This window comes from Cololabis saira, chromosome 13, assembly GCF_033807715.1.
Source record: "Cololabis saira isolate AMF1-May2022 chromosome 13, fColSai1.1, whole genome shotgun sequence".
In the NCBI taxonomy this organism is placed as follows: domain Eukaryota; kingdom Metazoa; phylum Chordata; class Actinopteri; order Beloniformes; family Belonidae; genus Cololabis; species Cololabis saira.
This window is the reverse complement of record NC_084599.1, coordinates 26,772,903-26,783,291: the sequence shown is the minus strand read 5'-3', so window position 1 is coordinate 26,783,291 and position 10,389 is coordinate 26,772,903. Positions and strand designations below refer to the sequence as shown.

The window sequence follows — 10,389 nt, the reverse complement described above, 5'->3', positions numbered from 1 at the left end:
GTTCACTGTTTTCTTTTACTCCACAGTTCTCACACTTATCACTGTCCCTTTTTCTCATAAGATACAAAGTGCCATTTAATCATGTGTGATCCAGTCTGAGTCTTGTTATGACTATTTCCTCCCTTCTGTTCCTTTGTGTATAATTCTTTGTTATGATAGAGTTTTGTATTTTGTGATATCCCTGTCCTTTCTGATCCTCATCCCACCTTTTCTGCCATATTTCCATTCCTTTCTTCTTTATTACTGCTTGACGTTCTCCTTTTCCTAGTGGAACTAGTATTATTTCATTTTTTCCCTGTTACTTCATGTGATTTTTGATTGATTGATTGAAGAATTTATTAGAAGAATTGCATAGGATCAGGTACAGTTTAATGACAGTACAGATTCGCTGATACAAAGTCAACTAAAAGGCATTATTCCAAGAAAGCATTACACTTGTTTACATTGGAGACCTTTTTTAAACTCATATAACATTGAATGACATACAGGTAAGAAGCAGTAGGGAAGATTGTAAAAAAAAGAAAAGGGGGGAATTACTGTTATTTTGCACCGAGAGAGACTAAAAAGGTGATGAGACAAATAGAATAAGCTAGGTAATACAAAACAAAAGCAGAAAACCAAACAAAAAAAACAAGAAACAATAATCAGAAGGAACAGCGGGATGTGCAGTAGAGGCTTTGATTATTCCCAGTTACGAGTAGCAGCCTCCTGTAGGTGGCTTTTTAGGGCAGACTTGAAGGAGATTAGGGATTTGCTCTCTTTTATGGCTGTCGGTAAGGAATTCCACATGTTGGTAGAATAGGATGCAAACAAATTTGAACCTTTCTTGGAGTTTACCCTGGGCTGAAAGTGATTTGTGGAGCTGTGTGCCGGTACCCAACAGAACTGTACATCTATGCCACATCTGTGTATTCTTAATAAACTACGATCAATATCTACGAGTAAGTCTTCTCTGCAAGTTGTTGTTGACTGTATACTTTTCAATACAGCTATTTGGATCTCTGCCAGGGGTGCAGATCCGATGTCAGGATTGGGGGGGACACCAACGTGATTTTAATTTTTAATTTTTTGCCAATATGCAAGTCATACCATGCCATAAATTGGTAAAGGCTCGCCAAAAAATACTGCACAGGGAATCATTTATTGTGCTTACCTTTCTTGTTTATTTGTCCTAAACAGCGGACAGTGTGTGTCACTGCTTACTTAACTGTTATATTTGTAAATCATAAATTTAAGGGTTTTGGGCATGTAGTGTCTACTCATCTCAAATTCTTCTCCCCATCTTCCTTTTATCCTATGGGACTACTTTATGCACGATCAATTGATATATGGATGAAGTATGGAGCCCTAAACAAGTTGTTTAAACTAACTGATTATGTTTTAACACAGTTATGGTGGTAAACATTTCTAAAAAAAAAAAAGGACCCATTGCTAAGAGCACAATAAACACAGCACAAGTTGACCCAACATCAAATTTATTTACATAAATGTCCATGTTCGATTTCATCTGTCATTTTCCAGGACTCCCTGGAAGAAGAGATCCTGTATCTTAATAGGCTAACTCTTCTTGTCTGTATAAATCTTCTTATCTGTATCTAAACAACTCATGGATAATACAACTTGACAATAAAATCATATTCATTCATTGAAGAGACAACAAAATCATGAAAATTATCAACAAAATGTACCCATGTTGCCCTGTTTATCATCAATCTGACCAGTATTTTTTTAGAAATATATTTTTAATAAATCTTCTACATATTCAACCTTTTAAGTCTGAAAATACATTTGTTAAATTTTGATTTTGGTGAAATTGGTATTTTTATTGGGGGGGGACAATTCATGTTTTTCAGAAATTGGGGGGGGACATGTCCCCCCCGTCCCCCCCGGGATCTGCACCCATGATCTCTGCATACCTCCACCTTATCAGGTTTATCGTTTGTTTCACTGTGCACGCATAAAATTAAATGTCGTAACCGAGGCGCGGGCACGATGCAAATATCCCGGCTTGTGATTGGTCGGTGTCCGTCCCGTGGGCGGGCCGCGGTGGGCGCGCAGAGAGGAGAGCAGGCGCAGCTGCGACTCTCCGTCTTTCCTGCCCAGTATCCGACGGAGCGGACGCAACCACGTGTGCGCACACAGGCAGTTCTGTTAATTGTCTAAAGTAATTCGCTTCTGGCCCCCCTCAGTGTTTCTTTGAAACACAACTAAAAGCAACCATGGTGAAATTAGCAAAGGTAAGACAAGTTATTCTTATTTTACTGTTTTTATTTCACTGAAATGAAGCCCTGTTTTATATTTTACGCACACGAGGCCTTTAAGCAGAAGTTGCTGCGTTTGTGAGAATGGGAGAAGCTGGCACTGGTGGGGGGGTAATACTGGTGTACAGCGGTCAACATACTGTTCATTTAGAGATCATTTATGGTTTTACTTAATAGAAATGATCGTGTTTTTGTGTATGTATTTTGGCTTGAAGGTTTTTTTCCCCCTTTCTTCGGTCGTGTTCAGCCATGTTTGCAGGCCTGTTTGGCCTATCTACGCAAACGGATTATTCAAAATGGCATTCATGCTCAACTCGGATTTAAACATGGTCTTTCGAACTGCATATAGCAAATTACTATTTTTGATTTTTTTTTTATTTTTTTGAAGAAAAACACAGCATGCTTACTAACAAGATTTTATTTATTTTTTTGCAAGAAATAAAATCTGATGCGGCCAGCACGAGGCACCTTTTGGCAATTAGGTTGTTTTCCTCGGTTTTGATTTAAGTTCATTGTCTTCCATTTGTGCAGATTCAACAGTTCAACGACACATTAAAATAATCCTATGTATATAACACGTGTGCATGGGCCGTTTAACCTGTCGTGTAGCACATCGTGTTAGCCGCATGCTAGCTGGCTGGCCTCCACGTGGGTCGGTGCGTGATCTGAGTGACACACGAGGTGCAGCCCACACCAGGCTCACCTTAAACCACCTAAATGCTGGCTAGGACTAATTCACTTTTGGTGCAGTTAGGGATTTTCATGTTACAGTTTCCACACATCGTGCAGAGGATTAAAGATTAAAATGAATTCCCAAATGTATGCATAGACAGGAGTTCATAGGTGTTTTTTTTGAGACACGAGGTGGTGATTGTGTGGGGATTCAGCATAATGTGTATAGAAAATGGTGTATATGTAAAATGATTATATTGTTTATATGATAATATGTGTGTATGTATATTTATAATTGCTCTGGTATATCTATTTATAAAGCTCAGGTATAATAATAATGCTCAAGTATATGTATGAGGTATAATGCTGTACTATTTTCAAAAGGTAATAACAGGTATAATTTGTTTTGGTAAAGTAGTAAAGCTTGCTGTTATAAGCAAAATAGAAACAAGGGGTAGGACCTCATAAGTTTTTTACTTCCCCCTACTCCTATTTCCCTTTGATTTTGTTTAATGACTGCATTTTTTGTTTTGTGTAAAAGTCTCGCATTCCTTGACAAAGTATATTTAAACATGGTTGTTAACTTATACAGCTATCGTGTTTGAATTAAGGACGATTTAATTGAAATTAAATTGAGACAAAGTCGAACATGTTCTTTCATTTAAATCCTTTTTTTTGTCCTTCCAGTCAGTAAATCAGCAGGCTCAGAAGAAAAAAGCTGCTCCACCCCCTAAAGAGGTGGAAGAAGAATCCAGTGAAGAAGACAGCGAAGAGGAAGAGGTACGAGACACAGCTACTTTAACATTTCTGTCCCTGTTTTGTGTGCATTTATTGTTATTGAAAGTAATTATTTTTTTTGTTTTAGGCTCCTCCGCCTAAAGTGACAAAGAAAGGGGCTAAAGCTACACCGGTCAAAAATGGCACCCCTGCCAAAAAGGCAGAAAGTGAAGATGATGACGAGTCTGGTGAGTAGCAAAATGTTTAGTGTTCTGAACTGGATGTCCCTGGTAGTCCCTAATAGTTGCTGCAGTTTACAACTTTAACTTGAGCATCTACCGAGAAGGACAAATTTGATATTTATTACATTTTTATTTACAATAGTAGTAAATAAATAGTAAAAAATGTATTGTAGTTAGACCTGACATAAAGTTCAAAAGGTTGACTGACATTTTCTGACATTGAAAATGTGTTTTCCCCAAATAAGCATCTCTGATGTCTTGTGACAGTGTAAATTGTGTAAATGGTGCATTGGCAAGCTTGAGTAACTTAAGTCTAATGTTGGGCCTTAAACATGATTTAAGAATAATCATGTCATGAAGAATCAGATGATGGTATGTAGTGTTGCCGTATTAGAGGTGCAAAGGCCCATGGTGTACTAAATGTAGTCCAAAAGCTTATCAAAGTTTAATGTTTTAAGTAAATGTCACCTGAAATCCTCCATTTCTTGGCATGCATGTGGTTGTTCAGTACTCATGTGTGGTATGTACGGAGGTAAATAAAAGGCAGTGCTATGTCTTCGGTACCGGTGTGTATTTCATGGTCTGCCGGTTCTATCCTCAATCGCTGTCACATCAATCATTTATTTATTATATGTTCCATACATTTATTAATGTTGCACTCCCAAGAACTTTGATTTGTTGTAATTAAGAGTTTGCTGTAAATGGTGTAAATGGTGCATTGGCAAGCTTGAGTAACTTAAGTCTAATGTTGGGCCTTAAACATGATTTCAATCAACAGAGGAAGAGTCATCTGAGGAGGAAGCGCCTCCACCAAAGAAGACGCCTGTAAAGGCAAAGGCAACACCCGCTAAAGGAAAGGGTAAAGCCACCCCAGCCAAGGCAGAAGAATCAGATGATGGTATGTCGTGTCGCCGTATTAGAGGTGCAAAGGCCCATGGTGTACTAAATGTTGTCCAAAAGCTTATCAAAGTTTAATGTTTTAAGTAAATGTCACCTAAAATCCTCCATTTCTTGGCATGCATGTGGTTGTTCAGTACTCATGTGTGGTATGTACGGAGGTAAATAAAAGGCAGTGCTATGTCTTCGGTGCCGGTGTGTATTTCATGGTCTGCCGGTTCTATCCTCAATCGCTGTCACATCAATCATTTATTTATTAATACATACATTTATTAATGTTTGTCGCACTCCCACAAACTTTGATTTGTTGTAATTAAGCATAAGGGCTGTTTGCTTCTAGATGAGTCTGAAGAGGAGGCACCGCCCCCCAAGAAAGCAGGCAAAGCAGCTGCAAAGCCTGCCAAGGCGCCCGCCAAGTCCCCAGCAAAGGGCAAGGCTGCACAGGAGTCCGATGATGAGGATGATGAATCGGAGGAGGAGGCCCCACCCCCCAAGAAAGCTGCTAAAGCAGGAGCCAAAGCAGCAGCTAAAGCTGCTAAAGAGTCCTCTGAAGATGATGAGGAGTCAGAAGAGGAGGCCCCACCCCCCAAGAAAGCTACTCCAGGCAAAGCTAAACCACAGCCTGCTAAAGAGTCTGACGATGACGACGACGATGATGAGGAAGATGGTAAGATTAAGACTGACCAATTCCAAAATGATTTGGTATTACAAAGAACTCTATGATGATCAACAAGGGACTTAATACTGATCTTCTGTGATGGTACATTTGTATATCTGACACGGGCTAATGGAGGGGTTTGCATGGTTTTAATTCAGTCACAAAAATAGTCAAGTATTGTTTACTTTTCAGACTCCGAAGAAGAAATGGACACTACTCCTGCACCAGCAAAGGCAAAGAAAGCCGGCATGGTCAAGGCCAAAGAAGAGTCGGAGGAGGAGGATGATGATGATGACGAGGAAGATGATGATGACGACGATGAGGAAGATGATGATGACGATGAAGGTGGGTTTCTGTTATTTGATATGGTGGATTTTGACCTAGTTTTAAAATAGAAACACGGTTTTCTTAAAAATTAAAAGGTAATTTTTATTCAATTCAAGGCCAGGATGTCAGCAACCACACAGCAGACATCCCACATTATACCAAATGTTGTCCAAAAGCTTATCCAAGTTTAATAAGTAAATGTCACCTGAAATCCTCCATTTCTTGGCATGCATGTGGTTGTCCAGTACTCATGTGTGGTATGTACGGAGGTAAATAAAAGGCAGTGCTATGTCTTCGGTGCCGGTGTGTTTCATTGTCTGCCGGTTCTATCCTCAATCGCTGCCACATTCATCATTTATTTATTTATATTTGTTTATTCAAATGAAACAAGCAAAATACTAGATAAAGCAGTGTAGTTTGGTGCAGTGCCTGTAATAATGGCAAAGACTCAACATTTTTCAGCTGCAACTCTGGTAAAAGAAAAATAATACTTGCTGCAGAGTACCGACACTGCCTCCCAGTGGCTGGTGGAATAATTACTGAGCAACACAAACAAATCCAGGTGTAAAAACACCAGAGGTGGCATAGCCCACGTTTGTAGCTGCTACACCAAGTCATAGATGGTAAATTTAACCTATAACTGTCATATTAAACTTACTGAAATGACTGCATAATGAACCACTGCTTCTTTCTTAACAGACTCTGCAGGCAAACCTGCAAAGAGGAAGGCAGACAACAAGAAAGATGCACCACCTGCAAAAAAAGCAAAGGCTGAAGGAGAAGGTAAAATGAGTTGCTTTGTTATTATCAGAGTTCAGCTTCTAATGATGATCAACAAGGGACTTAATACTGATGTGTGATGTCACCTTCTTTATTCTGAATGTGCTTAGCTTCTTTATTGTCATTCTAGTCTTTCCCAAATGATAACCCCCGCATCTTTTCTTTATTTACCAGGCTTCTGTCTGTTTGTCGGAAACTTGAACGCAACAAAAGACTTTGATGAGATCAAAGCGGCCCTCAGGAAATTCTTCTCAAAAAACAGTCTTGAGATCACCGATGTCCGGTTAGGTGGCTCAAAGTAAGTAGTAGTAGGAAAGAGTGATTTAGCCTGATTTATACCTATACAGAGCTTGGGTGTGTTGGTGGAAGGGTTAAAATAAAAGATTTTTCAACACCGATTCTTAAAAAGTGTTTAAATTGGAATGTAGTAACAATGTGATTTTTGTCTCAACAGGAAATTTGGGTATGTTGAGTTTGCATCTGAGGATGACATGAACCAAGCACTGGAGCTCAGTGGCAAGAAAATCATGGGTCAGGAGGTGAGGCTGGACAAGGCCCGCAGCAAAGAGACCGCACAAGAGGGAAAGAAAGGTACGTTGTAAAGCTGTAGATCCCACACGAAACTAGTTTCTGTAATGAACGCATCTGAAATTAAAAGTCAATACTTTTACATTTTCCAACAGAGAGAGACGCACGCACACTCTTTGTAAAAAACCTTCCATTCTCCACAACGGTTGAAGACCTGAAAGAACTGTTTGAAGATGCAGTTGATGTAAGGCTACCTCAAGGCCAGAACGGTTCAAACAGGGGGTAAGAACTTTTTTCCTCTCCCAACTTGCAAATTGATGGCAATTTTCCAATCTGGTCCCAGACAGTTAATCTCCTTTTCCTTACAGCATTGCCTATATTGAATTCAAATCTGAGACTGAAGCAGAGAAGATGCTGGAGGAGGCCCAGGGAGCCGATGTCCAGGGGAGGTCCATCATTGTCGACTATGTTGGAGAAAAGAGCCAAAAAGGAGGCAAAGTTGCAGGTATGATGGCATTTTTTTTAAAAGCCAAACTGAAAACGAATCCAGCCTGATAAGGTATCAATGAAAATGCAGTTTTGTAACTCATCACTGTTTTCTCTTTGTACAGCGGCCGGAGCAGTAAACAAAACACTGGTGGTGAATAATCTCTCCTTCAGTGCCACAGAGGAAACCCTACAGTCCACGTTTGAGAAGGCTGTCTCTATAAGGATTCCACAAAAAGACGGCAGACCAAAAGGGTAAGTAGCTGTTTGGCAGATGTCAAATTTGACGTTTGTAGTTCCAGGAAGACGACAACCACTGGGATTTGTTTTGGAATTCTCCAAAGCTTCCCAGACAAAAGCCCCTTCTCATGAGCTCCTCTTAATCATACCTGTGATTCTGAATGGATTCGCACGAGAAGCAGAGAAAATGCTCAGTCAGAACATGCTGGCCCCATTCCTATATGGGTGTCTCCCACGTCTGCTGTGCAACACATGTAATTGGGGAATCGCTTGACTGTGTAATGGACGATATTGAGTGTAGGGCTGTGCGATTAATCGATTTTAAATCTAAATCGGATTTTTTAATCACAATCGATGTTAAAAAAAGGAAAATCGATTTTCCTTTTTTGCAGCTGGCTGCATTACAGACAGAGCTCGTCTAGTCATCTTTGTTTGGTCAAGAAAATGGTAAATGTTGTCACTTTACTAAACTCAAGGAGGATTTACAGTATCTTTCAATTGCACTTCTTTCCCAATAGGGAAATTTGTTTGCTATTTTTCTTTAAAAATAAAGATAAAATATTTGAAACATTTTATTCCATTGTCTTTTTTAGTTTTACCAAAAAAATCCAAAATCGGGATTTTATTTTTGTCCAAAATCGCCCAGCCCTAATTGAGTGGGAACAAAACTGTTGATTGTTTAACAAGATCTGAGACCTGCGAATAAGTCGCTTGATGTGTTACCTAACGTTATGTCTCTCTCCTTTTAGTTTTGCTTTCATAGAGTTCGAGAACACTGATGATGCCAAGGAGGCCATGGAAAGCCTAAACTACTCAGAAATTGATGGCCGGTCAATTCGACTGGAGTTCAGCCAACAAAGCGGAGGAAGGGACGGAGGCAGAGGGAACTCTGGTATGCTTAAACAGTTGGTAGTTTGAATATTGTTTGAATATTGTCCAAAGATCAAACTGGCCAGATATGATGAAACTTTGATCTGAAATTTCGGTGATGATTCAAAGATAGTCAAGTCCTGATCTGGTTTGTTCAAGAGGCTTTACTGTGTAATATTGCTTTTGTCCAGATAATCAATGTGGCGCTAGATTTTTAATTCTACATTTTCTTTTCCTCACCAGGTCCAACAAAAACCCTCTTTGTGAAGGGACTTTCTGAGGACACGACCGACCAGACCCTTAAGGATGCTTTCGATAGTGCTGTTGGCGCCAGGATAGTTACAGACAGAGAAACGGGTTCATCAAAAGGGTAAGGTGGAATATACCGACTGCTCTTGTGAGCCCCAGCCTGTCTTAGTGATGGGCTAACTACAGTTTAATGGGCTGTTACAGTTGTGTAGCACAACTAATTTTTAGTCTGAGCTTTAAAAAATGAGTCCAGTCTGATTGTTTCACTTACATCTGTTATTAATTCCAACAGATTTGGCTTTGTGGACTTTGACAACGAGGGCGACTGCAAGTCAGCCAAGGAGGCGATGGAGGAGGGTGAGATCGACGGCAGCAAGATAACCCTGGACTACGCCAAGCCAAAGGGCGACGGCGGCTTCCGTGGAGGACGCGGCGGCGGTGGAGGATTCGGTGGTCGTGGTGGCGGATTCGGTGGCCGTGGAGGAGGATTCAGAGGAGGTCGTGGTTTTGGAGGTGGTAGAGGAGGAGGAGGACGGGGAGGAAGAGGAGGCCCTCGTGGTGGCGGACGTGGCGGATTTGGAGGTGATTGAAACATTTATATCAAGAGTTGTTTGTTTTTTGTTTTAAGTTACCTAATGGGCAGTTTATAATATATTACGAGAACTCCAGCTAAATATTAGACTGGTGTGCTCTGATTAATCTTAAATCTTGTTCTCCCATATGACCAAATGTATTGACCCGTTTCCTCTGTTTTGATTTTTAGGTGGAAGAGGAGGTGGTGGATTTGGCTCAAAACCACAGGGAAAGAAGATAAAGTTTGACTAAAACTTTAATGGACTGAATGGACTCTGGTGTCATCGGTTTTTCAGAGCTTTTGGACATTCCACAAAGCGTCGTTGATATATATTTAACTGTAAATGGGCATTTTTTTAGCCCTTTATGTAGAGTCCTCACACATACTCCACCCAATGCCAGAATGGCACTTCTGACCTTTTTCAGCTTAAGTGCTACATGTGAGAACTGAATGTCCTGACCACAAACCCGCACCTCTTGCCCTCCTTAGGAATCTTTTTCTGAAGGAGTAAAATGGAAATGGTTCTGATGAGCGACGTTGCTGTGAAAGGAGGAAACAAAGGCTTGTCAGATATATGGTGTAAATTTAAACCGTTTGTATGGTTTCATTTTACCTTTTTGTAAAAAAAACAAAACATCTTACAAATGTATCCATATGCTTTTTATTTTGTTTAGTTTTCTTTAATCTAAGTTTTACTGTGCAGTTCATATTTTGATAATCCAGGCGAAACATTTATGTTGGATGTTATGGTTGTTTGATGGGGCCGAGTCTCTTGAGTCTTGATTGAGACATTTAATCAATGTAACATAAAATATTTGTAGCACATTGACTTTTTTTCCCCCCATTGTAATTTTTTCATGTGATGAAATAAAACCTCTTAGATGGTGA

The 10,389-nt window shown here is 40.0% G+C and overlaps 1 protein-coding gene and 4 non-coding genes across 5 annotated transcripts; all 5 read left to right on the top strand.

Moving 5' to 3' along the window:
• Window positions 1–2,077: 2,077 nt before the first annotated feature.
• On the top strand, window positions 2,078–10,389 carry ncl (nucleolin). The gene is made up of 16 exons (XM_061738483.1): window positions 2,078–2,237; window positions 3,621–3,713; window positions 3,799–3,898; window positions 4,671–4,790; window positions 5,130–5,456; window positions 5,640–5,792; window positions 6,474–6,557; window positions 6,729–6,852; window positions 7,009–7,145; window positions 7,238–7,364; window positions 7,451–7,587; window positions 7,694–7,823; window positions 8,558–8,700; window positions 8,922–9,048; window positions 9,220–9,509; window positions 9,691–10,389. Exons 1-16 carry the CDS (start codon window positions 2,220–2,222, stop codon window positions 9,750–9,752), a joined length of 2,172 nt encoding a protein of 723 aa, XP_061594467.1. The 5' UTR covers window positions 2,078–2,219; the 3' UTR covers window positions 9,753–10,389.
• Window positions 4,368–4,507, top strand: LOC133458865 (small nucleolar RNA SNORA57). Its single transcript, XR_009783982.1, has one exon. It is a non-coding gene; the product is annotated as a small nucleolar RNA SNORA57 (small nucleolar RNA).
• On the top strand, window positions 4,894–5,033 carry LOC133458864 (small nucleolar RNA SNORA57). The gene has a single exon (XR_009783981.1). It is a non-coding gene; the product is annotated as a small nucleolar RNA SNORA57 (small nucleolar RNA).
• On the top strand, window positions 5,987–6,124 carry LOC133458863 (small nucleolar RNA SNORA57). Its single transcript, XR_009783980.1, has one exon. It is a non-coding gene; the product is annotated as a small nucleolar RNA SNORA57 (small nucleolar RNA).
• LOC133458860 (small nucleolar RNA SNORD82) lies at window positions 6,591–6,660 on the top strand. Its single transcript, XR_009783977.1, has one exon. It is a non-coding gene; the product is annotated as a small nucleolar RNA SNORD82 (small nucleolar RNA).

Excerpts from the sequence above, each read along its gene's own strand:
- ncl (XM_061738483.1), top strand. Across the intron at positions 6,558-6,728 it reads AGCAAAGGCTGAAGGAGAAG|GCTTCTGTCTGTTTGTCGGA; the intron begins GTAAAATGAGTT and ends TTTATTTACCAG. Across the intron at positions 9,510-9,690 it reads CGGACGTGGCGGATTTGGAG|GTGGAAGAGGAGGTGGTGGA; the intron begins GTGATTGAAACA and ends TTTGATTTTTAG.